The sequence below is a fragment of the Struthio camelus genome, chromosome 1 (genome assembly GCF_040807025.1).
Source record: "Struthio camelus isolate bStrCam1 chromosome 1, bStrCam1.hap1, whole genome shotgun sequence".
Taxonomy (NCBI): domain Eukaryota; kingdom Metazoa; phylum Chordata; class Aves; order Struthioniformes; family Struthionidae; genus Struthio; species Struthio camelus.
Window position 1 is genome coordinate 120,040,584 of NC_090942.1, and position 26,774 is coordinate 120,067,357.

The 26,774-nt window shown below is 41.4% G+C and overlaps 2 protein-coding genes and 1 non-coding gene across 3 annotated transcripts in view; all 3 read right to left on the reverse strand.

The window, feature by feature from the left end:
• The window catches only part of PAXBP1 (PAX3 and PAX7 binding protein 1), a 28,479-nt gene extending 15,315 nt beyond the window's left edge, over positions 1-13,164 (reverse strand). Inside the window, exons 1-7 of the mRNA XM_068912533.1 lie at positions 12,608-13,164; positions 11,053-11,181; positions 9,040-9,216; positions 7,431-7,652; positions 6,641-6,744; positions 5,856-6,076; positions 4,706-4,895 (exon numbers count right to left, since the gene is read on the reverse strand). Coding sequence (XP_068768634.1) covers positions 4,706-4,895; positions 5,856-6,076; positions 6,641-6,744; positions 7,431-7,652; positions 9,040-9,216; positions 11,053-11,181; positions 12,608-13,100 — 1,536 coding nt within the window. The 5' untranslated portion in view covers positions 13,101-13,164. The remainder of the gene's footprint in view (positions 1-4,705; positions 4,896-5,855; positions 6,077-6,640; positions 6,745-7,430; positions 7,653-9,039; positions 9,217-11,052; positions 11,182-12,607) is intronic.
• A 3,501-nt stretch (positions 13,165-16,665) lies between these two features.
• Positions 16,666-16,828, reverse strand: LOC138065881 (U1 spliceosomal RNA). The gene has a single exon (XR_011138926.1). It is a non-coding gene; the product is annotated as a U1 spliceosomal RNA (small nuclear RNA).
• Positions 16,829-18,919: 2,091 nt separating this feature from the next.
• On the reverse strand, positions 18,920-23,510 carry EPCIP (exosomal polycystin 1 interacting protein). Its single transcript, XM_009667607.2, has 2 exons — positions 23,425-23,510; positions 18,920-19,669 (listed from the first exon to the last, which is right to left on the reverse strand). The coding sequence occupies exon 2, from the start codon at positions 19,595-19,597 to the stop codon at positions 18,920-18,922; it is 678 nt and encodes a 225-aa protein (XP_009665902.1). The 5' UTR covers positions 19,598-19,669; positions 23,425-23,510.
• Positions 23,511-26,774: the final 3,264 nt, after the last annotated feature.

A 26,774-nucleotide genomic window follows, 5' to 3' on the forward strand; every position in this document is an offset into this window, starting at 1 on the left:
CTGTAGCAATAATGTTCTGAAAGTAATTTCTGTTGACTGAATGAGTTTGCACAGTAAGACAATTGTTTTAGAGAGTGTAAAATGTAATTTCAAGTACTCTGTGATTTTTCTGAGTGTACTTAAATATTGTGCCGTGCTAATACTTACAATTCACAGACCTCATCATTTCAATTCTATTTTAAAACCAGATTATAGTAATATTCTATAGTTTAATGAGAAAATAACCTGACTGTATATAGCAAAAATACAAGGCATAAATCTAACCTCCTGAAGCGAGCAGGTATTGTTTTGCTACAACACTTATTAGCACATACTGAAAAATTACTGAAATTTAATAAAACAAGTGCATGAACATGTTATGCTAACAGGTACTTCAATTCAATAGCTTTACTCAAGCCTATCATTAAAATGAAAATAGTACAATTTCTGTGATTTATGCATTAAGTATAACCTTTGAAAGATACAGACTTAAGCTAAATCAGATCTGCTACTCTCTTTTAAAGAAATGTGGATGAAATTTCAGTAGTAATTGTAACAAAAATACCTATTATAGCAACTAGGAATTTCCAGACATCAGATAGCAGATTCACTGCTCACTTTTGTGGATTCATTTCTTGGGATAAGTTAAAATTAGATCATTGCATATATTCAAAAGCCATACACAACTTTTCACAAACTTTTAATTTGGAAAGGTCATGTCCTAAAACTCACTTTTTTGGCATGAACACTTATGCTGCGTCCTCCTTACCTCCAAGACATATGATTAGTCCAGTGTCTTCCAGTTTTTTAGCTCAAATACGTTACTGCTGCCTACCACTCAAGATTTTTTTGTTAAAAAAAAAAAAGACAGACATAAATTGTTTCCTGATCTAATTTAGAATAAGACACCAGTAGTTATTAAAAAACACCCTTCAGCAAAATCTAAAGTTCTGAGATTATACCTGCAGGGTGATTTCAGCTACCTGAGAATGATACATACATCAGAGGAGATATTAAAAGCAAAGAATTATTAGCTCTTTGGGGTATAAGCTAGACTACAAGAACTAAAAATCAAAGTAGCTCTGTACCAACTCTAAATACATAGAACTTTTTTGGTGGAAAGAGGGCGTAGAGGAAGATGAGAGGGAAAGATCCCAGGGTTGGAAGTCTAAATTCAGGATTTAAGACAATTTTGAAAACAGATATAATCAAACAACATATTAGTTTTATTGTAGTTTGCCATAGAAAATAGTTTCTTCTTGTAAACATCTAAAGGGAATTCTAAAATTGAGAAGTTAAATCTTTTTTTTTTTTTGAAATAAAATTTTGAAATATATTTTTTCTGTAACTATCCCAAAGTTCTTTCTACAATTGCCTCAGCGTTAAAAGAAATCAGCTATGCATCCAAATATGTGGATCCACTCAAAATATTTTCCATTTACAAGAAACTTAAAAGTTTTTTTTTTTTTTTTTTTTTTTTTTTTACAGTCAATATGTGGTTAATGAGTGACTGACAATTTCACTACCTACTATAAAGTTACAGCCTTCACTCGTTGTGTTTTGTTTAGTTGATACTTTAAATTCAGTGATTTTTTTTTAAATTTTATTTCCAATGTAAACAGTGTAAGAGGAAAAAATGCAAAAGTTTCAGAACATTTAGACCACAAAAAGTTTTATCCTACAATTCCTCCCCAGTGTGTTTGGAAAGATTGCTTTTGCAGGTAAAATAACAGTTCATCTAACCATGCTGTCAAAGGTAAGCTAAGAAGAATTTAGTCCTTCCCTATCTCTGGCATATTCTTAGATTCAAAAAGTAAAGACGCTATTACCACTTTCTAGCCTTCTCACAAAGCATAATTTTGACAGTCTTTATTTGTAAAGGAACTACTGGTCATGCAAACATCCTCCGTTCCATTGATTTTATCATTTGTGGGGAAAAAAAACCATACAGGATTTGACATTTCTATTGCCTGGCTCTAAAATTTACACAACAACTTCCTCATTATACTCTCCATTGCACCTTAGCAATGAACAACACGTTTCTAACATTCAGAATCTCTTCAAAACAGAATAAAATCAAAACTGTTTCTTGGTGAGTGGGTGGGACACGAAGAGCTGAACATGTTGAAGAGGTACAGAAATAAGGTGGTGGGGGAAGAAAAACTACTTTATAATATATTTGTTTTCCAAAACTAATTCAACGGACATACACAGAAACTCTAGGAGAACGGACTTTTTCAGAACACGACAAGTGTATTATGATCACACTAGTGATTGTTTAGTAAAACAACTTCTCATCAGACCACTGTCAATGTGAACTTGACTAACAACATGCTCATGATCAATACTAATAAAACAAAGAAAAAGCATCAAAGTATCATTTGGGAGAGGGTCCTAATTTTATATATATAAAAATGTGAGGTTTTTTTATACATACATACATATATACACACACGCATTATAGATATGTGTATATATACACACATATACATATTTATATAAAATATATCAAAATATTTAAAGCAAGTCTCTATGTGTGGTTACATATACACACACCCCACACACAGACACTTGCTTTAAATAGAAGGTAGCCAGTACCACAAATTCTACAAAAAAGTTGGAGGTAATTTACATTTATAGGAAGTCTGTCTTCCTGCTGTATTTTATTACTTTAATAATAATAAAAAATAATTTTATTACTTTTGTTCCCCCTCCCTCCCTTAAAAAATAAAATAAAACCAAGCAAAAAAAAAAAAAACAACTTGCTGTGTCCTGTGGGCTACTGTTTTTGAATTTCATAGCACTTTCATCATGCTGAAAGCACTGAATTCCAAAACAGATTATGAAAGCAAAGAATTGAGGAATACATAGAATATTATGTTACTGTAATGCACCAGTTAAACTGACGATGTCACATCCTAATTTTGCAACCCACTGTGTGTACAGTTACTTCAGTAGCATCTGACTGAAACCAGCAAAGCTCTGTGAACACCCTTAAGAAGCACTAGACTAATAAAAAGCACATCTGAAAGAGTTCGTGGACTGGCATTTAGTGTATTTTTGGAGGGTTCAAACACAGCACCCTTAAAAGAACAGTCATCAGGAAAGCAAAGGCATATTGTAAGAAAGCAACTTAACAAGCCTGTTTGTGAAATTATCAGCAGCTAATCTGCTGTATCATGGCTAGAACTGATTTCTTAGTATAGCTGGACAGGTCTCCTACAAACTGAACTGAAATCATCACACTGTTAGTTAACAGTAAATTTCCCCTGGTTTACACAAAATTTGGGAGACTAAAAGGCTTGGTTTATACCCAGAACGGTGCTTTCTAAAACAATTGGTTTAAACAAAGTATTTTCAGCAAGACAGCGTGGACAGCCATACAGACAGCATCCATGCATAGCCTACGCTTGCTACAACAGAAATCTAACAAAAGGTGCTTTAAAAAACAAACACTGAATAGAGATACAGATATTTCACTTGTGTTCTGAAATGCAAATTGATCTAAGAAGCAAAAATATGAATAGTTATCTCTAAATGAAAAAAACAAAAGAACTTAGGCATCTGGGCAACTAGCACTGATGGAGCAGCAAAGAAAAGTCACCTTTATTATCCATGATTAGCTAGCACCAATACAGGCTCAGGAATACTGCTTCTTCAGTGAACAGCATTTATTATAACTAATCAATGAGCTGAGTGAATTAACTGGTCCACACTTCCATGGGTTTGTCCGAGGCTGATTCTCTAGTTTTCAGGATTGAAGATGGGCATTTCCCAAGACCATTAACACTGGACAACTATCATATAACCGATTAGCAACCAGAATGCTTCTATTTCCTTCTTCCTCACCTACCAAGATAGGTGAAGGAGAACAGTAACTACTCAACTCGCATAATTCTGGCAGCTAACATAAGAAGATACCATACTATTGTATCATATAAGTCAGAAGGCAACAAAGGAACAGTCTGTTCTGCTAACTGAATTTTACAGTTTCTGTAATCAGTTAATATATTTACCAGATTTAAATAGCTTATATAGAAATAACCCATTGAATTTAACTATTTACATCAAACTAAATAATTAAATCATGAAGAATAGCATAAGGAAGAGAAATTAACTTTTCAAGTTAGAAATATACAGGAGGATTACATTACATGGAAGGTGTATACTTTTAAATTTGGGTGTCTTCAGCCAGCAACACTAGTTTTAGAACTTTTCTCCTCCAGATACCACAGTACTGCCACACACGTGAAATTGTTCGGCAGGAAGAAATTTACAATAACACACAAAGCATGACTCTCTGTTACAGTGTTCATGAAGCATCCCAGAAACTAATAGCGTTGTAATTGAGTCTATTTTTTGGCCAACTATTTGTTAACCTGATACCCAACACATGCAAAAAGTGGAATCAGAGTAAAGTTAAAGTGGCATATCATCTACCATAATGCTAAAGACAGCCTAAAAATATTTTTAGATTATCTAAAGTCAGCATTATGTTCCAACAGGAAATACAGCAGTGATCTGTCCTACTGTAAGAGAGCTTTTTTGATAGCCAACCTGGCATGATGAAAAGTTATCTTTTCAACACTTGAATAACCAAACCTTTAGAAGAAAATGTTCTCAGGGGGCTTTTTTTCAAAAGGGAGCTGTGTTGTTTGGCATGTACTAAGATTCCCTACTCTTTTTTTTTTTAATTGAAAAAAGATGAATGTTTTTGCATCCTTACCTTTTCACTGAAACACTCAAGCAAGTCTTGGACATACCCTCGCATTTCTTGCAAAAATTTATACCGTTCACCAATACCCCCAGAAGACCCTTCTAATCTCTCAATTGCCTTGGTAGAGTCCTCTCGGCTTTGCTGATGTTTCTCATATTGCTGCCGATTAGCTCTGTGCAAGTCTTTCATAGAGTCCAACCTGAGGGGCAATGAATAAATATCAAATTTACATCCAAAAGTCTATGTTTTTCAGACTGTTGAGATATTAAACACATATTGCAAGTTCCAAGTCTATATATGGGAAATATTTTAAAGACACATTCTCTAACTGTAATTTGCCACTTTCTCCCCTCTCTACCTAAATAGCAAGGCTAATGGTTTAAATTAATTAGCTAGAAAGTGCAACGTACTCAGCTTAGTCAACTCCTATCAACTTTCATAGGAGTTGAAAGCACTTAGAACATTGCAAGGCCGACCCTCAAGGAAAAGCAGGGAGGAAGGTTTTATGGTTCACCTGTCAGAAGAGGTATACAAACTATAATTCATGTATAGCTATCTTCATCCTCTGGTAACTTGATGAACTGACTAACAAAGCCTGAAACACTACAAGGGGCATACAAACCAATTTTGAGGACAACTAAAGTGCAAGTTGTTCATTACAAATGATTTCTCCCTGCAGTTGGGTTGTTCATTCAGTAGGACCTTTTGCGTACCTGACGAGCAGATTACAATGTTTAAACCAAAAAAAAAAAAGTTTAGACTAAAATCTAAAATCTTTACCTATACAGGGGAAAAATCTGATTTACAGTTTAAAAGAACATTACTTGACAAGCTAAAGACCTCACTGGCCTTTCAATTCTTGACTATAAGACTGTGCAGTGTCCAGAAGATGCAACTCAGACCTGTCTTCAACAAGATCAATTGCCACATATTTAAAGCTTCACTTCCAGAGAAGCAATCCGAGGAGGTTTTCGAACAAAGTGTCAATGTCATCTTCATTTTGGATTTTTTTTTGTTTTTTTGTTTTTTGTTAATGGACGTGCCAGTCAGTACTTTTCCAGCGATGAAATTCTGCATTTGCTCACCGAGACTAAAAGGTGCCTGAGGAACAGAAAGCTAGGGGACAGGTCTTTAAGTCTAAAAAGATGGTCTGTCCTACCTGTCTTTAAGCTGTTTCTTTACCAAATCAATAGTAACAGGAGTCATCTCATTACTGGGAGTTTTGAAAGGAACCGTATTATCTGTTTTTTGAGACTTGGTTTCCGATGACCCATACGCAGTGTAAGTGTACGGAATGCCATATGATGAACCATAAGACAGTGTCTGGTAAGTGTTCTGGTAGTACAGATTATTCACTTCAGCAGGCTGATTTGGTTGAACCTACAGAAAGATGGCATATGATCATACTATATTACAATTTAAAGAAAGGAAAAAACTTACTTTGTTTCACGTTTCAAATGTTGCAAAATGAAAAATGCAGGCAGATACGTATTAACATAATTATCATGAGGCCTTGAACGAACTGTAGAGACAACATAAGGCAGAACCTGCTACAAATTCCAGCTCCACCTTTATGCTGCAACGCGAAACAGGGCAGCAGCAAAGAAGCATGCAGTTACAGCACAGACTCTACAAATCCAGTGGTGAACAAGAACAAAGGTCTCTTCCAAAGTGGCACTATTCTAGCTCTATACCAGGCTGCAAATAAATGCTGACTAACACCACAAAAAATGATCAATACCTAATCTAGAACAGAGGGAGACTAAATAAACAGATACCATCGGACACTTAGAATCCAAATTCTCACTTCATTTTAAAGAATATCAGAAATTCCACACTAATCTTCTCAGATGAAACAACCTTATGTAAACTATCCAAGTTTGTAATGGATTTAGGCAATATATGCAAAAACAAAACAGAAAAGGTTCACAACTGAACACATGCCTGAGGTATGTTGATTCCTTTCCGTATCTGTTCTTGCTCCCATCTACTGAGTTCTTCATCCTGCTCCCCTGTCACCAGTGCTTCATCGTCGCTTCCCTCAATACCTGAGCCCGAGTAGAACAAACGAGTAACAAAAAGAAGAGCATAACATATTCATAGTAAGGGTCATGCTGAAAGACATGCTCCAGTGGGAACACGGAGTTCAGTGCATTCTACCTCCCTCTTTACAAGGGACTAAGGATGCCAGTCTGACGTATTCTCATGGATATCTCAATTCAAAAATCCAATGGATATATTTGCGATCAATTGTTGGTAAAGCTCTCTAATACTATAAACTTACATCTTAAAAATTCTCCTTTTCTTGAAGATTATTTTGCCTGCTTGCCAGCAAGCAGAATGCTACATTGAAGAACCAAGTGCTCTTCTGACAACTACATACTTCCCCCCACTCCCCAAAAAAGTGCACAGGACCAATACTAATTGCATAGTAATTGCTCCCAAGTGCAAGTCTGCGTAAGACTTGGCAGAGCTATGTTTTTCTAGCATGAAAACTTCATTCGTGCACACATTTTATAAGTAGGCTTCTTTATACAGTACTTTTTAAAACATAGAATATAATTCCAGATTTATGTCTAATAAGTATCGTATGCTACAATAAATAGATAGAATCCCGATAGGTATTGTGGTGCTTGAAAAACGTGTTGTTTAAGAACGCTGAAAGGGAGCACTTGCAGTAAAAACACTGTGAATATTTATCAGCTGTGCAACTGTCCTTCTGAAAAGATTTTACCTATTTCCTCAGCAATCTTTTGCCTTTGGGATTTTTCCTTCACCGTAAAAACTATCCTCCTCTTCTCGTCATCATCTTCATCATCACTGGCATCATTTTCGTCTTCGCGAACAAGGCGGCTTTTACCTGGTTCACTGTCAACAGGTGTAAAGTCTCCAAGTTCACGAGCCATTTGACGCTTTTTCCTAGCGGCATGAATAAAAGCAGCATCTGGAATTTCTCCTAGAGATAGATGTTTACACTGTTAAACAACACTGCAACCAGATATTATGACTCCTTATTACTTATCTCTGCTACCCTACCAACTCTTCTTTGCAAACAAAGAACGTGTGAGAGAGAGAGAGAGAGAGAGACTTTTGTAAGCAAATTGTAAGCTACACATGCAATATTTCAGACCTGTAACTCTCAAAGTTGGGATTTTTCCCAAAACATCTCGCTCTACTTCCGTCAGCTCACACGCCACAGGAGCTTGATGTCCCTACGGGAAATACTCTTAGAGAAGAGGAAGCCTTTTACAGGAGCTGACTACTGCAAGGGGAAGACGACAATGGGGTTCTTGACTGTGCTGCTCCTTGATCTGATACTGCTCCTAACTGTTCTCATTTGCTAGGGGGTGGGGGTGTTTAAAAAAAAAAAAAAAAAAGCCATTTCAATAGATGACAATAGCTTAAGAGATCAAGGGGACACCAAATAGGACGAAGACAATAGAAGATTGTACGGCTGAGGAGAAATAAGATAAGCCAACCTAAAAAACTACCAAAATTGCTAGTAAAAATATGAATGCAACTTACATATACCATATACAGAATGGGCTCCCAAAATTAATTTTTTGAAACATCAGGAATTTTTACCATTACTTTGATTAGATACACACAAAAGATTAAAGTTCAGATTCTCTTTACGCTTGAAATGACATAGTCTACTCAAACCAGCAATATCTTTACAGATGCGATAATGTATATACTGCACTACTTTGCAATTACCCCTAAAGTGAAGAGATCTATGAGTCAATTAGACAAATTCTTTTTGCCATATTATTATACTCTACGAAATACAGTCAAGTCTGTGGACTGAGGACACACAGAGGAAGTTTTTATTTGGGGAGCAGGCTACCATATGAGGTAGCTAACAAGTAGTAAACTACCTAAAAAAAAAAAATATATATATATAATAATTTTATATATATAATTTTTTTCCCCTCAAACCGATTTCTTTAGGCTCAGGGCCTGACAAGAACCTCATTAGACAGAATGAAGTAGAAAAACATTCGTGATACCTTTCATATCTATAACCGGGGCAGTCAAAGTGAAGACAAAATTTTAATTGAAAGTAGTTAAAATTTACATTGAGGACATATTCTGAATCTAAATTTTATTATCACACTGAGAGATAAATTATTGGTTTTGACATGAAGATGAAGCATTCTGTACTGCAGCATTTTCTCCCATAAGGTTTCCAAAATGGAGCAGCCTTGGAAAACAGCAGTTTCCTGAATTCAAATGTTAAATACAGTGCGAAAAACTATTTCCTAATCTCTCAAGCATACCAGTCTGCTGTAACTGCTGGCTAAAGCATTTCTCAACGTATCAGACGTATTACAAAAACCCACCTGGGCGGAGAACATTCAGTGAGGACAGAGCACTTGAAAACGCCCCACCAGCTTTTGGTTTTTCTTCTTCCTTCTCGCTTTCAACTTCCATTTCTTCTTCGCCTTGTTCACTGTTTGCAGTTCCATCTTCTTGACTTATATCCTTGATCAGCCCTGTTTTTTCTAGAGGTGGTTCAACTGTTAAGACAACAAAGCCTACCTTTCACTCTCTTTTGTAAAGATCATTCAAAAATGCTTTTTAAGATCTAACAACTCAAAGTAAAAACTAAATGAAAACGATGAATAATTATTTCTTCACTAAAGGATGCAACCACAACACAGAAAGTGTCTTTTATTAAGTTACTGAAATCCTCTTGAAGTAAGTTTGGCAAAGCAGACATCCCAAAACCGTTAAACATTCTAGGTATGGTCAAGTATTAAAAAAAGTGAGGGAACCCCAAAATTAAGGTATGTGTAACCTTCGTACAGCCTATTATGCAAGCAATTAGAAGCAACAGTGCAAACAAGATATTCTTTAGAGATGTTTCAACCATATGATTTAAAACTCTTCAACTCAAGACTTCCACTCTGCATTAATGAAATGGCTGATAGCAGTAGTAGGTTGCCACTCTATATGTGGCCCAGTATAGTACTCCATTTTTCCCTAATCTCGTTGTTCAGTGTGCCTCTTGCCTGTGTTACACCAAATCTTTGCACAAAACCAGATTCACTTTAGAAGAACCTTTTTTTCTCCTGGGTAGAGGGTGCAATATTACCCTATCTTAGGTGCTTAATAGGTGGAATACTACCCTATGTTAGGTGGCTAATATTCAAATATAGGCAGCAGGTACAAACATTATGTTAAAAATGCATACTGAATATAGCTACCTAATCCAAGCTATATTATCCAAATTCAAGTTTGTCATTTTGTAACAATTGTTTGGAGAATCCAGACTGCTGATTCTGTAGCAGCCATGAGGTCTCTACACTGTATCCAGGCCAGCCACAGATACCATAAAACAGATCAACAGAAAATAAGCCCATCTTACTTGACTCGCCGAGCATAATACAGAGTCTTGTGGCAAAAGCAAGAATGAAGATCCAGCTTTCCACAGATCTCGTGAATGTGAGCCACAGAAATTATCCTTGCTGTTTCTGCTGACACCCAGTACCACCGTACAGGCAACTCAAACATTCTAATAACAAATTCTTTGTTATTAGAATGAGAATTCTGTGATTCAAAAAAAAAAAGGCAAATTTCTTCATGGGACCGTATTCAACTCTCATGCACTTCAGGTGCATCATTGCAACTTTTAGATCATAAGCCTTGCACTTGTGCTCATGGAGTATTGGGTTATCACTCTGCACATGAACTAACTGGAAGAGGAAAAGCAACCATTACACTTTGCCAATGGGCTTCCCAGAAGCCAACAGCAGAACAACGAAGCTGAAATCCCAGGCTGTATTCCAAGCTATGGAGGATCGTACATTGTTAAAAGTTCCCTCTGTTCCAACACTTCCATCCTGTCCTCTCAATCATCAGCTATTCCCTACTTTAAGGTCCCAGTCCTGAAACACACAGCTGTTGAATAATTCACTTTAATTAATAACAAAGAACACCACACTGCTCACCCCCTAATTTTCCCTTTCGAGAAGCTGCATTACAAGGACACACTCAGTCAGAGAAGCACTAGCTGCAGTTCTAAACTAATTATTAAGAAGAACTCGTCTGACAAAAATAAACAGAGCTGAAATACAAAAACTACCAAGGTCTGCTGACAAATGTGTATGTAAGCCTTCTGAAAAGTTTCATCCTTCTACATTCATTTCCACATCACAAAGATTCAAACCAGCTACCAGCTTCAGAACAGCATTTGCGAGGTTCAGACAAAACTATTTAACACATGCTCTATTTCAGTTCTAAACGCTTAATCCTCTAAAAAAGACTGACAGTTCATCTTGGAAATCAGTTATTAATGCCAAAGACTAAGTATTGTAAATACAAATAAAAGTTACTGTTAGCATTGCAGTTACCATCTGTTGGAGAATTGACCTCTGTTCTAACTTTTGATTTTTCAAGATCTTCTTTGTATTCTTTCTTCAGTTGTTTTACAATCTTTTTGCTGTAACTTGATTTCTTCACTTTAAAAACTTCTTCGGTTTCTTTAAAAGAAAAATTGGAAAATATTACATTAGAGCTGCAAAGAAGTACACCTACCTACTAAATCCCTTGATTTTGTACCTGGAACACATTTAACACGTACCACTAAGAACATGCTTTAATGTGACTTTACGCATGCACTACTGTGGCAAAAACAGTCCCATACTATTCCTTTGGAGAGTCACGCCTACCTTATTTTTTCGCTATGTTATTTTTCAGGCGCATCTCACTCACAGCACACTCACACAAAAGCAAGGCCAAAGTTTCACAAAAGTGTACGCATATGGCCTGCTTTTATCTGACCATAGGAAATCTCTTTGTAACAGCTGATTCTCCACTGTGACCTCAAATTTGAAAGAAAACAAGCAGCTCAAATGTTTTAGGTTAACATTCCTTTTACAGCCATACATGTACACATGACAGTTCAACTAAGAGACAGCAGTAAGGAAATGCTTTTTTTTTGATTGTACTACCAATTTAAATGCCTGCAGAACCACAGCCTACCAAAAAGGTATTCAATAAGTCAAAGACCTAAACAGCACCAAAAAGTCAAAGTTTGATGTAGGGAATCCAGGCTTCTTTTTCCAATACTGTAATCGTGTATTTTCAATATCTCTCTCAAGATTTTAACTTACAAGCCTTAGAATTCGCATTCCAGTGATTACAAGAGCAGTCCTTTTTATTAGGAAAACAAAGAAAAGGCTTACTAACTCCCCTGCGGGCAAAAAACATCACGAAAACAAACTTCATGTTTTGTTCACCCTTAACTTTCGGGATGCAACACACACAAGAGTTTTGAAGGAGTGGGTTTTTTGTTCGTTTTTTGATACGTACTAGTTAACTGTTATCCGTAATCTGATTATCTGAGTGGGAGCGGAGTGCAGCTGAGCGTTCGCAAGTGCAGGACTTGCTGGAATCCAGCAAAATTATTAGCCGAAGCCCCATGCGAACACAGCCACGCTCTTCTTCTGAACGCTGGAGCCTGGAAACCGTTCAAGGCCTTTCGCCATGCACGGAGCACAACCTAATAACCACCGTGGACTATTAGCTCTGCCCCAAAACACCAGTGACTTCACGAGGCGCCTGCCAGGACAACAAGCCATCTGAGGCGGCCCATTAACGCCACGGAAAGCCACTGCCGAGAGACCCCCGCACCCCGGGGTGGCGGAGGGGGTGAAGGGGTTGGGCCAAGGACCCCACCAGCCCAGCCCAGCTCAGGCCGCGCCGCGGGTGCCCTCAACGGGCGGGCAGAGCCGTTTCGCCCCCGCCAAACGGGCATCCCGGATACCGGCACCCCGGTAACACACGGCACCTCGCCGCTTGGAAATAATAAAATAAATCCAGGAGCCGGCTCCCCCTGGGGTGGGAGGCAGAGCAGCCCCGGGCTCATTCCCCGCTTCCCCCCGCCCCGGGGCAGCCGCCGCTCACCCTCCTCCTCGTCCTGGAAGCTGAGCAGGCTGGTGGCCCGCGGCGCCTCTTTGTTCTCCCGCGGCCGCTTCTTCTCCTTGGCGCGGCCGGCGCCCGGCAGCCCGTTGCCCTGCTGCTGCTGCTGCTGCTGCGGCGGCGGCGGCAGCGGTGGCGGCGGCAGGAGCGCCCCGAGGCCGCCGCCGCCCGCCAAGCCCAGCCCCAGGCCGAGCGCCGCGCCGTAGCTCGCGGCGCAGGCGAAGGCCGCGGGGCTGCCGGGCAGGGCGAGGGGGACGCAGCCGGAGGGCAGCGGCAGGAGCCCGGGGGCGGCCGCCGCCGCTGCCGCCGCCGCCGCCAGGGCCATGGCGGCCTCGCCAGGCCCGTCCCCCCCCACCCCGGCTCCCGCTCCGGCTGCCGGCGCCGCCGCCTCCTGAGGCGGCTCCTCGTCGCGCTCCTCGTCCTCCTCCTCCGAGTCGTTCCGCTTCCGCACGTTCACCCTCCGCGCCTTGCGGAACATCCCGCCGGGCACCGACCCCCCACGCCGCACCGCGCCGCCGCCGCCACCTCCCGCCTCACGCCGCGGCCCAGGCCCAGGCCCGGCTGCCCGAGCATGATAACCGGCGCGCCGGCCGCCACAGCGCCCCCTACCGCCCGCCGCCCGCCTCGGCCCGCCCGCCGCGACCAGGCCGCCGCCGACCATAGAGCGGTGGCGGGGCGGCGGATAGAGCGCGCCCACCGGGGAGCATAGAGAGCCGCGGCCAGAGCGGCCCGCCTCGCCGCCCGCCACGCCCCTCTCCCTTCGGACATCTTGTGCCGCTGCAGGGGCGCCAGGCAGCGCCGCGGGTCACGTGGACCGCGCGGCGCGCGAGGCGGGGGAGGGGCGGCGGGCGGCGCGGCCCTTTTGAAAGTGCGCCATCGCGCAGGGCGGGCCGCTCCGGCCTCCCCGTGTCCGCGCCTTCGTTTTCCACGACAGCTCGATAACCGCGAGAGCGTCGAGGCGAGGCGATGCAGCGGTGACGTGCTGAGTGCGACCGGCGAGGGGGTGCGGGTACCCGCGCAGCGCCCCCGCCCCGGTTATCTCCGCCGCTGCCCAGGCGCTCTCCTCAGGCTTCACCCGGTCGGTGCCAGAGCAGGGCTGCGTGCCACGGCCTCTCTCGCCCGCTCTGCCGCACTTCTGCCCGAAGACACGTATCCATCCACCCTGAGGAAACGTGGGCCTCTTGCTTACAGAGGGAAAATAATGTGCTGGTTCTCTTTTCCAGCGCTAAATAATAGCTCCTTTTGCGTGCAGGGGCCTTTGGGAAATGCTTTTATCTTGATTGGGGGCATCAGGGGAAGAAGTCAGTTTGACTGGCCTCAGGGACTATGTCCATTAAGAGAAAAAAATCATGAAGTTGGTGATAGATGCCAAAAGATCAGTAGGCATTTTTAAAGACAGTCCCTCTGTGTACAAGTGTTTGAGATTGGTGGGGCCTGTTTTCAGCCTTCCTGCACTACTGAGAAAGCTAGACCCCCTTGTAACTGCCAGTTGCTGTAGGATGCTGTAGAGAAAGAGCTGCAGGAGGCTTAGCTAGCTCTGTGCAAAGCCATAGAAGCACCTACTTCACTTTTGTTCTGTTTTCAATCTATAGGAAGGAAAAGTATAGATTTACAGCTTCTGTGTCCATTTTTTTTCTGTTATGAAAAAAACAGCTTAAATGCCATTTGTTGGCAGATCCAAAAGTCATGCCTCAAGATTAAAGGCTGTGGCAAATACAGGTTGAGCTTGGTGTATAAAGAATGAAATCATTCTGTATGTAAATATTATTTGTTGTAAATACATTATCAAATGCTTTAGGTTGTTGATGCTTCAGCATTTTGGAGCATTGCTTAGTCAAAAGTATCTTGCACTGGGCTTTAAAACATTCACAAAATCACGTAATTATTTCTGCAGTATGATGTTGAATGTACTGTTGCACATAGCTCACCTGCAGAGAAACCTCCACTAGCGAAACTAATAAAGCTCACAATATATGTGATACATGCTTTACGTGCATTGCTCTGAAGAAATTCTGCAAGTTTTTTCTGACAAAGCCATATAAAGTTGGAAACTGGGAGAATCTGGTTCTTACTATCTGCTGGAGAAGAAAGGTGAATTGCAAAGGCTAGTGCAATATTGATGCTGCAGATGCTACTGCTCGTTGAATTCAGAGGAGGTTTTTTCCCCCAGATTGCCAGGAAATTGCTGCAGCGCTTAGCTGGGCACAGGAATAAGATGTGTTTTACATGATCCTTATTCAGAACTTTACAGTGCAGAATTTTTTACAGCATTAGAAAGTGCATGGATTTATTAACCTCATGCCTTATTTCCAACAAGGCTAGAATACTGTTCCTAGTTACTGCTGTGTGTGTGAATGCCAAGCAATAACAGCCCCAAACCTTTGCAGTCAAGGCTATTTCGAAGTATTGTGTTATTCAGCACTTTTTTTACTAGAGGGCAGCAGAGCCTCGAAGTTAGTGAATTCCCTGAAAATGGTTTAGGTTCAATTTTACTACTTCTTTAGGAGAGGGTTGGTAACATCTATAAATTAATATATGTGTGTATGCCAGCTTTATTTTTCATTTTCACAAAAGTTGCCTGGGAGGATTACTCACTAGTCAGTTTGAGAGGACAGGGCAGTGTTAGTGCTCTTGCTCAGAGAGTTGGAGGATGGGATTCCCAGACAGCCAATATGGATTATTTGCCTCTGCTTGTTTTACATTCCAGGGATGTAACTTGCTTATACACCCCTCCCAAACACTCCTACCCTGCCGTCTCTGTCAGCTAAGCTGCAGCTTGTAGATATGACTAAGAAAAATACTAACTGTTTTTTAACTTGTGACATAATAGTGAGAGTTATCAAGATCGCTAGAAACATTGTTGATTTATCCATTAAGACTTTGCGGGAAGGCTTACAGTTTGTCACCAAGGTGCTGACAGATGAAACTAAAGCTTTTCAAAACCTGATTTAATAGCTCTCTTGGCTGAGTTAAATTGAGTTCAGTCTCCAGCCTTCAAACACCCATATGCTTAAATCTATTAATTTGCTCTTGCAAATAGACCCCGTTACTTCAGCAGTAGCATTGTTGATTTCAGTGGGAAAGCTCACAGTAATAAAGGTATGAATGCATTTAAGTATTCTGAAAAATTAATTTGTCTTTCCTAGCAGAAGACCCCCTTATTGATTATAGTTCTAGGAAAAGGCTTTGTTTAAAGTTGTTGAAACAAATTAATTGATACCCCAGAATCTCAATACCTGCTCCCGTCTGCGCATGGGGTCTATCCCAGGTCAAGAGAAAAAGATTTCTTGAAATCCTTCGTTGCCAGTGCAAGAATGTTAAGATTTGCTCTTCCAAATCCTTTATTATACTATATGCGTGTATCCCAGCCTTAGTCACATCTCACAGGAGTGTGTGAAACCTGCAGATATGGGCAAGGAGCAGACTTTGGGCCATATAAATTGTCCTGCCCTGTTTTTTTCAGGGGATGGCAGTTTTCTCCCACAATGTGGCTGAAAATTGTTTCCTCTATGCGTAAGAAGAAAAGAGCAAGAGTGCTAACGCTTAGCGCTAGTCACTAAAGTAGTTGAAGCCTTAGGCCACAGTCAAGGCCAGCTGGAGCCTTTTTTTTACGGAACAAGGAATATTGTAACCATTGCAGATAACAGTCACAGAGGTAACCTAAAGAAACCCCTCCCAGCAACAAAGATTGCCAATGGACCGCAAGAAAATGAATAAGAGAAGTTGAGATTGGTTAATAGGGATCAGACTATAGGGGGGGTTGCAATCGGGTTGTAACGGGATAAACAGAACCAAGAATCTGTGGGTGGCATTCCCTCCTTGGAGGCACCCAGCTTAAGCTGTACCTTTATTATGCATAATAAACCTTTTTTTGTTGTTTAGAAAAACATTTGATGTTTAATTGGGAAAATAAGTGGAGAGCTACGTTGAGCCAAAACGGTTGGAGGTGGCGACTGCATAATTCCTGTAACACATGTCTGCCAGCAGCCTGGCCTCCCTTGTCAGATGAGAGTCACTTGATGGAGGTGTCTTCCCTCCTTACAGAGGAGACCGTGAACAGAGTTTGCCATTATCACAAAAAATTCAGGCAAGTTTCCTACCTTTGGGGAAATGGCAAGAGTCAGCATACCCAAAGTGCAAGAGACAAGCTTTTCCCTTGGGAAAAACACCTTCATGATCATGGTGTCTCCCCTGTCACGTGGCTGCTTGCCCAGTTCCTTCCTGTGGTGTGTGGAGGATAAGAATACCGTGTTACATGACTGGGTACCCGCTGTCACAGAGTTTAAATGCAGGGCCTCCTACCCCCAGGATCCAGTCGGGGTGGACCCATTGTATAATGGAGAACACAGGGGCTCGGTCTTCTCACACATGCACCTTCAGTTATGCTCTGCGGTTGGATGCAGAGTGCATAACCCTGCCCTGCTTGCATATGAGGCTGTGTTACCCAGCCCAAGCAGCCGGTTCCCAGCTCCAATCGGGTAGCAAAGGGCAAGAGCATCCCATCACTCTCAGTTCATCTCTAAGTAACTTGCAAGCACATCAGACCCCCGCAGCTGCCCAAGAAAAAGAAGAAACGTAACATGGAATCAACATACCGGGTCTATGAGTTGTCTGTGCTGATGCAGCCAAGACTGTTATTTCAATTAACGTTAAGTCTTTCTATCCCCAAAGCTTATGTGAAGCCCAAATTAATTTGTTTCTCATATCATCTTACGCAGTCTTAATATGGGGTCATAACTGTATCACATGCTGTCCTAGTTTTTTTCCAGGCAGATATTTCTAACATGAACTTTGAAGGACCGCATATGAAAATACAGCCTCATAAAGGCTATTTCAATGTAAACAACAACAACAAAAAAGGATCTAGTACATTTATCTAACAGTGATAGCTGATACCAAATTCTTACCCAGCACTTTCCATTAGTAGGTCTCAAAACACTTTACAAAGGTGGTCACTGACATTGTTCCTGTTCATACATGGTTTCCTGAGACGCAGAAAGGGAAACGTTTACCCCAGACCACCAGCAAGGCTGAGAATTGAAGCCATTGCGTCTTTCGGCTAGTGCTCCACTTCCTAGACCCCACTGCTTCAGAAATTCATGAATATTCCCTGTTTTTTACAAGGTACCCATCATCTGTCAGACTTGCACATTTTGCAAATTTACTACATGTAACACCTAAATGTCCGTGACTGCGCCGACCCGAAACTCATGAAATTCAGCAGTGACAAATTCAAAACCTTGCCCCGGGAAGGAACAATCCTGTGCATTTATATTGACTGGGGGCAGCTCTGTAGACAAGGCCCTGGGAGCCTGGAGGACAGTAGGCTGTTTAGCCAGCAGTGTGCCCTGGCAGCAAAGATGGCCAGCAGCATGCTGGGCTATATCAACAGGAGCACAGCTAGGAGACCAAGGGGAGGGATTATTCCCCTTTACTTGGCTCTTTGTAGTCTACGCCTGGAGTACTGCATGCAGTTTTGGGCTCCTCAGTAAAAGAAAGATATGGATCACCTGGAATGAGTCCAGTGGAGGGCCCCCAGGACAGTCCGGGCTGGAGCATATAACTGAGATTGTTCAGCCTGGAGAAAAGAGGGTGGGGGGGGCCCTGAAAGCAGCCATCCTATACGTAGGAAGAGGTTTCTGAGAAGAGGGAACCAGGCACTTTACGGAGGTGCACGATAGGAAAACAAGACAGGGGTCACAAACTGAAACGAGGAGGTTCTGACTTAATATGAGGAAAGAAATTTCCCCATGAGGACAGACAAGCAATGGAGCACGTTGCCCAGAGGGGGTGTGCTGGCTGCATCTTTGGAAGTTTTCAAAACCCACCTGCACACAGCCCGGAGCAGCCAGGTCTGACCCAGGAGCTGGCCCTGCTTTGAGCAGGAGGTTGGGCTGGAGCCCTTCCAAGGTCCCATCCAACCTGAGTGATTCTACGGGAAGCTCAGGTTGTTTTAGACCTGGAGGTGCTTGGTTATGTCTTTTTCTATCTGAGTAAGACACAGCCTCAAAACAAAATTGGCAGCAGATTTCAATTCTTAGCATACAATGTATAGACAGAATTTATACTGATACTTTCTAAAACAGTCATTTCACATTTTCTTTGTTCGTTAGTCAGTGTTTACTGAATTGGTTTGATGGGTCGGCGTCATTTTAAATACCTCCTTGTAAAGTGTTATTGCAGTCAAAACTGCCCACCCCATAATGGCTTTTCCTGGCCAAATGAAATAGATTTACAGAAGTCTGAGCTTTCTCTTAGCAGGTACCACGTCTCTGGCTGCTGAATATGTTAAACAGCTCAGTAAATGAATGTTACAACATAGCTCTTGTTACCTGATGTTGAGAAAACATCAGAGTATAGCAGGCTAGGAAAGTGCTCTGTGATACTAGAAACATTTTCCACACTGTAGGACTTCAACAAAGAATATCCATTGAAAAGAGAGGTATCCAGAAAAGAAATATATGCAAACATTTGCCCATCTTTGTTGTGCACTGCAAGCGGGTCCCCTTTTTCATTGTTGCTGCTGCTGTAGATGGTTACACTCTGCTCTGGAAATTGTCCCTTGACCTTGTTGTTTACCCGGAGCTTTCGCAGTCCCCAGATGGCCAAATATTCTGTCGGGAGAGGAGTGGTGCCACAGAAGGAGAGCTTCAAATCACATACCCTTGTAAAGTTAAGGAGCATCTCCAGCACAGAGGTGTCTGTGAACCAAATGGTCAGGTTGCTGTGGTAGCTCGTTTTCTCCATGGTGGAAGGCAACACTGTTTTGCAATTGCACATCAAGTTTGCCAGGCTGTAATCACAATCACGGATATCTGCCAAGCAGCTGCAGTTGCGAATTGTGCTTTCCCTGGTGAAAATGAGTGTATGGTTCTTCTGACTTCTCACAAACCTGTTAGTAATGCATAAGCCAAGGAAGCCAGCCAAAAAGAGAACCAGCCAAAAAGAGAAAGTGTAGAAGGGTATTGGCTTCATTAGTGCAGGTGTCAAGCTGCCAAGCGTCTTCTCTTCTTTTACACAATGAATTATATTGCTTGCCTTTACCTACTAAGGAAAAACAATTTCTTTATTACACTATAGACCACTCAATGATTCACACAACTTCACTCTTCCTACTCATTATCTCTCTCATCTATTTAGAACCATATTGCAATTTTGCAGACTGCTCTGCATTAGAGGGGAAGCACAGCTACACTGATCCGGAAAAAATGAGTTATAACTCACATTTAGGATTCTCCTTTTACTCCCCACTTGCTCTAAATTGTTTTATCTGTTTATAGGACAGGTTGAACACCCTCTTCTCTATCCAGGCAGCTCCGCAGCCTGCCCAGTTGAAGGTAAGGGCAGTACGCCTCCTACTTATTTCTCCATTCTGTTTTCTCTTTGTCTGCTTCCCAGCAGACGGGTAGCAAATGACCCTGTTCACCCCAACCAGTGAGGCAGTCTGAGAAGGGCCAAAGACAGAGGCTGGAACGTGTTTGTTACATACTTCTACGGCTAAGTAAGGGCTGGGATAACCCTCACTTTAAAGTGGGATATCCTGGTCAAGGGGGAGAACAGAACGGGTGGCCAAGGGCAGAAACAGTACCTGATACAGCACATATCTTCCTGAGCAATGTGATATGGTAACAACCTGTTGCCTAATACATCCTGCTTTTCATCCATATGAAGCTCCACCTGACCCTACATTAGCCTGTAGGTTTTGGGGCACAAGGACCATCTCTTAATGTGTCCCTGCACAGCAACTAGCATAGGACAGATCCTGGCTTTGGTTGCTTGCACTGGCCCCCTTCCATTATCCTGGCAAAGCAGAGTAGCACCTGCATGCAGACTTCTAGCAATGGAGCATATTTCCATCCCTGTCCATGCTCCATCTATGTCAAATGGTGGGGAGCAGATTTGGCAGAGACTCTTGGACTTTCAGCTATGACCCTGTGGTTTTCAGAGCACAGTTAGATCTTGCCAGAAGCATTTGGGTTCTCCTAGCGTATTGTTGAATGATGGTACAAGCAAAGACAAACAGTGTCATTTCTCAGCACTGATTATAAGATGTTGGAAAATTTGTCCGGTAAGACTGTAATTATTTTGAAGCATCAGGAGACATTAGAGCCAAATTTTGCCCAAGGGCAGCAAGTCCTAGTGAAGGCACCAATGGGAAAGAATTTAGCCCTTAGAATGTGAAAAGATTGTTCCATGTCCAGAATATGTGTCCAGCACCTCTAAAATATGGCATTCCAGCTATAGGTTTGTAGAAACACACCAAATAAACAAGAAAATAATAAACTTTATAATAATAAGCATTGACTGGTTTAGGTCATTATTTAATCTTCCATCGTTAGACAGTAGAAACTTCTGCTCTAAACTGCTTGATCATTTAATGGACAATTAAGTGAAAATAGGAGCACACTAAGTTTCTCTTAGTCAGTAGCCCTACCATATGTTAATGACAGATGCCTCAGGATGCATTGTTGCTTACTAAGTCTGTGATTTAGATCTAAATGTTTTAAGCTCAGTGCCTGCTGCAAATTAAAGTGATAATGTACTTTATCTAACATTAAACTAATACATACCTACATAGATATATTTATATGAAAAATTGCATCTTGACAGAGTGGTATGTGTACTACTTCCCACATTTTCCCTTGTCCTTCAGTCCCCTTTTTTTACTTTGAAGTTTTGTCTCCTGTCTGTGAATCTGTAGAAAATGTGATGATTTGTAAGTGCCCAGACCTCTGACATCTGTGAGGAAACAAAGAAAAGGGAAACATCCATGCATATGGGATAAAAAAAAGTCCACACATATGAAATGGTGGACTCTGGGCTTGGCATTACCCACTGGTCCTTTTCAGGACTGAGATCTTCAGCTTATGATGGACAGTTTCATGAAAACATCAGCTCAGTGCTCAACAGCAGTCAAAAAGGAAATTCAGTTGTTAAGAATTAATAGGAAAAGATTCGAGAAAAGAGACAATGTCATTGCGCTACTGCATAAATCCTCTGTCTGCCCACACTTGCCTGCTGTGTGCAGTTCACGTACCACCATCTCAGAAAGCCTACAATAGACCTGAAGTTCAGAGAAGAGCAACAAGAGTGACGAGGTATAGAGTACTCCCTTCAAGTAAGGTGGGACTAAGTAAGGTAGGACTGTAGCCTGGAAAAAAGTGATTGAGGCAGGATATAGTGGTGATCTCTAGCAGCACAAGTAATGGAGATGGTGGATAAAGGTCAGTGTTTCACTGCTGCAAGTACCAGAACAAGACACCTCAAATGAAACCAGCAGGGTCGGAGCTGACCTCTTGGCTGATCCTTGGCAAAGGATGTGGGGGACACTACGAGTTTGTGTAGCTTTAAGGCAGGACTGGATAAGTACATGGAGGAGAAATCCACGGAGTGTATTATGTACACAGACATCACACCTGTCTTCAGAAGGCCTTGCACTGAAAATAGTGGGAAGCTGAGAACGTTATAGGCGTAAGTATCGCATAGGCTTGTCCTGTTCTTACTCTTACATAGGCAACTTCTTATGGCTGCAGTTGGAGACAGGTTACTTGGCTAGATGGATTTTTGGTCTGACAGATGATGGCTATTCTTCTATAAGACTTTTATAGGGTAAAGGTAAGCAAATTTACTTTAATGTGATTTAATTCTGTAGATACTCCCTGAATTTAGCAAGGTAGGAAAAACTGTCATTTTCTTAAATGGAGGATACAGACATTTTCATGTTAAAATCAAATATTTAATCCATGTTCCACAGACTTACTGTGGAACATACCAGAAATACCAGTCCAACTTTTAGCTAATGTTTAACACTGAAGGTTAAACTTATCCAAGCTGTAACTGTTCTGATATGGTTACTGTGAGATGAATTTGGTCACAAGTATCTAAGCATCTAATCATGCATCACAACGAAAATCCTATTGCTAACATTCCTGTTGTGTTTATTTTCTCAGCTCTGTAGCTTTTGCTGACAGTTGTGATAAAATAAATAGAATATCTGTAATGTCACCATTTTTTCCCAAATCAATGGAATTATTTGGATTTTTCTGTTTTGGAGATATTATTTGCATGAAAAATTCCTAGATAAGGTTAACTGTATGAGTTTGAAATAAGTAAAAGAGATTTGAATTGAAGACTCAGCACTTCTCCTGCATTTCAAACTCCCACCTACATCAAAAGGAGTGATGTTGCCTTTTCCACATAAAGTATGAGAACTTAATAGTCATAAAACATTAGGAATAAAGCACATTGAGGTATCCTCATTAGTTCTAACTATTGATTCCCCTCATTTTTTTTTCAGGAACTGAAGAGTGGAGAACCTTTAGTTCTCTGCTGTCTTGCAGCTAACAAAAGAAGATTGTCTTTCAAGTTTAGCTTAGCTGATAGCATTTGGGCTCTATCCATCAAAATCCAAACAAAATTCTGAATGTTGGCATTCCAGGAAATGTTATCTCCAGGAATACTTGCTATCCTTTTCTGCTCCCTGCAACACAGAAACATTCCTATCAATTCAGTACTCTGTTTAGTTTCTGTGTGGTTTTGGTGAGTGATATGCAAGCATTGAAATACATGGTGCAGGCTGTCCCTAAAGTGTCAAAATCATCTGCAGTATGCCTTTACTTCAGCTACCAATTATCTACAGAAAAATGTACGTTATGCTCTTATTCAAATTATTTTTCTGGCTGCACTGGTTAAGGCTTGAAAAGGGTTAGCTTTGATTTTCTAGGGGGATGGCTGTCCTGCAATGAAGTAACAAGTAAGTTAAAACAGATAAAAATTAACCACACTAACTTAATGGCTCTTACTCAGAGTTGTATCTTTTTGAATTATTAGCGCTGTCAAGGTACGGTTCGGAGGGAGGAGGTCACAATGCAGCAAGATGTTCCTTTTATTAGAAGTCTGGAGGAGAAGTCTACAGCTTGCCTTCTGCAGAGAGTGGCTCAGAAGAGTCGGAGCTTCACTAAGGAAGATAAGAGAGAATGTCAAGCAAAAGTCACAAATCTCTAGCACAGGTATTGGAAATGAGGGGCAGGAGTTTGCCAGGGTAAGATGTGGGGAAAAGAGAGAGGGTCAGAGAAGTATGGTCTGAAAAACAGGTCTCGGGCCTGAATTTATGCACCTGGGGGAGAACAAGCCTTGTTATTATGAAGGAAAATGGCTGAGGTGATCTAAGCTTAGGTCTCCTTGCATAGCATAGCAGGTATAGCAATCCTGGAAAAGTAAAATCATATAAGCATTTTTCAGCTTTTCAGTTTATACTAGAAGACTAATGAAGCCAAGAAGCTAGTATGTCTGGTATTTCAAATCTGAACTTGGCAAATGGTCTGAATGTTCTTCCCTCACAGGTCCGCAAACAAAACCTACCTGCTTTTACACACCTGGTCTCGTGCCAAGCATAATTTCTTTGCCTATGGAAGGTGGAGCTTAGAAGGATATGGTCTGGATGTATTTCCAAATAACAGTTCAATTCAGTGGTTTTAGACAGTCATACTTGTCCAGCCTCAAGCCCAACATTCATCAGTCTTTGAAAGTGGCTGAAGTAATTAAAATAATAGCATACTTACCGGAATTGATTGAACTTGCTCATTAATCTTTTCAATGAATTGATTGGTAAATACATTTTGATGAAAACACAGAATGGTACGTACAAACATGGTACGCTCTATAGGACTCCTTTGCTAGTGCTAGAGGTTTAATGCAGACTTATGAGTAAAAGAACTGTCCCAGCTATACCAGACTGCAAGATGACGTCCAGCAGAATCAAGCAGCTTTTCTGATGCAGCAAAGAAATAATTCGTCCAAAGAGATGAACCCATGATGGTATTATTACTAACAACCCCCCAAACCAGCATGTTTCAAATGATGCATAGATGGGTTATAATAACAAACCTTTCACCCAACTGCATTGATACTTTTTCGAAGTTAGTCTCATACAGTCATCTAACAGTTTAATAGTGTTTTGAAAATACACCCCGTAGTTGCAATGTTTCCTTTTATCAGTTACCAGACACTTTCTGTCACTGCTGCAATCTTTATCAAATCCACCTGTTAACTAGGAAAATTGGATAAAATAAAGTCTCATTTCCTTCCGATCTTTACATAGTCTGTTTTTGGAAAATACGTTTAGAAGTGGAGAAAACCACAGGCAAGTAAAACTAGTAGATAAATAGCTGCTGATTCATACCACCCACACTGTCTTACCGTGCAGAATCACAATGAGGTAAGCATTTAGTGTTTGAGAACGAAGTGAAAAATTAAATCAGTGTATGAGAATGAATCAGTGCCTTGAATTGTAATTAGATTGCATTGCCACTGAGGTCTTTTCTTATGCCTGCTTTTTCTCTTAAACATTCACCCAACTTTGCTAGGCAGTGGTAGAGTACCACTCCTCTGTGGGAATTACTGATAGCTGGTCAGGTTCTCCTCCGAACTGCTGACAGCGTTTAATCATGGTTACCTGCCAGTCATAGGTTTAAAATGTCTCAGAAGAGTTTTGAAGTGTGGATTTCAATGTCTATGAAGTGAACAGATACCACCTCATGGAAACAGGAAAGAAAGATCACTGACAGGAACTCTGCCACTTCAAGTGCTTCCTATGAGGTGGATAGATGGAAGCAGGGTATGCTCAAGATCGAGAGATTCTTAACCGGTCTGAAGATGTAATCATCAAGAAGACTTTGATCATAATTCCACATTTCGGAGTAACATGATTTAGTCTGGATTTTTCTGTGTTCCTGTCAGTAGGATTGCTGACAGCTTCATCTGGACTCAGAAAACTTGGATATTTGATTTTGTCTGTGGAAATGCTGTCTTTCTCCTAGAATGCCTAGAAGGACTATGGGAGAGGAAATATGGATGTGGATTTGCTCACTTGAATGAGAGGTAAAACAAGAGCCTGCTGACTTCTTTTTTGCAGGCTGAGCTATAAACTCTCTGGGAGAAGGCTGTTCCTTAGGAGTAGGCAGTGCATTATCCACTGTGGTTTAGGATCTTTAAACAATAAATCCTTCATCATATTGTGCACTTCTGCCGTACTCTGAGAAGCACTCAGCTGCTTGCAGCCAAGACAGCTTCTGTTGCCACTGATCAGGAAGCTGCATTAGGCATGGCTAGGGCCACCTGTAAACTGGTCTCGACTTTGCACAAGCAAGGGGAACATCTCACACACATTAGGTGTCCACAAGGATGATACAAATGCATCACAGAAACATATCACAACAGCTGGTTCTGACAACCAAGGACCCTGAGCCAACAGTTCAAAGGGACATATGGGTGCATGGACAATTCAGCTGGGGGGGTTAAGCATGTGCATTCAGGGCTGATCCTGACGTGGCCGCATCCTGACCCCATGCTAGGAGTCAATGCAGTCACTTTGGCTCCCTGACTTCTTGAGCAGACTTGGTGCTGATGAGCTTTTTCGCTTGCCACCATTCTAAAGCGGGCAACATTTCTAGAAGCCTGGCAATGTATATGGAAATACTCCTTTTCTTTGACTGGAACTTGTAATATCAGCAGAAGTTGTGATATATGCAGTATCCCACAAATTGCATAAAATGCCTTTCAGATTCCGCTTCTGATAATCAAGCACCCATGGCATAATATCACTGGAGTCCATGCTGAATTTATTAGTGAGGACGCCATGCTAGAGCCTAGCTAAACAGGGGAACATGCAGGTGGATGAGGAGGCAACTGCAGCAGCCTAGACGATGGCACAAGGAGGTAGCAGTGAGCAAAGGAAGAAGCGATACGCAGAGGAAAGGGGAAAGATGGTGATGAGGGGCTGGAGTGGAGAGGAGATTGCAGCCCACAGTTGGGAGGGAGAGATGAAGGAAAAGGAAACAGAAGGAAGACTTGCTCAAAAAGTCAGGAGACTAATAAAGCAGAATAGAATATACAGAAAAAAAAGCAAAACTGTGATTTTGGGGCAGGTTTTTTTTTTTGTTAGCTTTAAAAACATTTCTTGACAGAAAGTAAAGGAAGAGATATGAGAAATAATGTTTCTCTAGAAGAGCCACCCATTCCACATCCGCTTTGACCCCTGATTTGTGCAATTCCTATGCAGTACACTGTTTATTGTTCAGTAATGGGTGGTCCTTTCTGTGCAAAAATTGGAGGAAAGCTATAACCCAGCAGTTGCCTCGGAGCACCTCCAGCC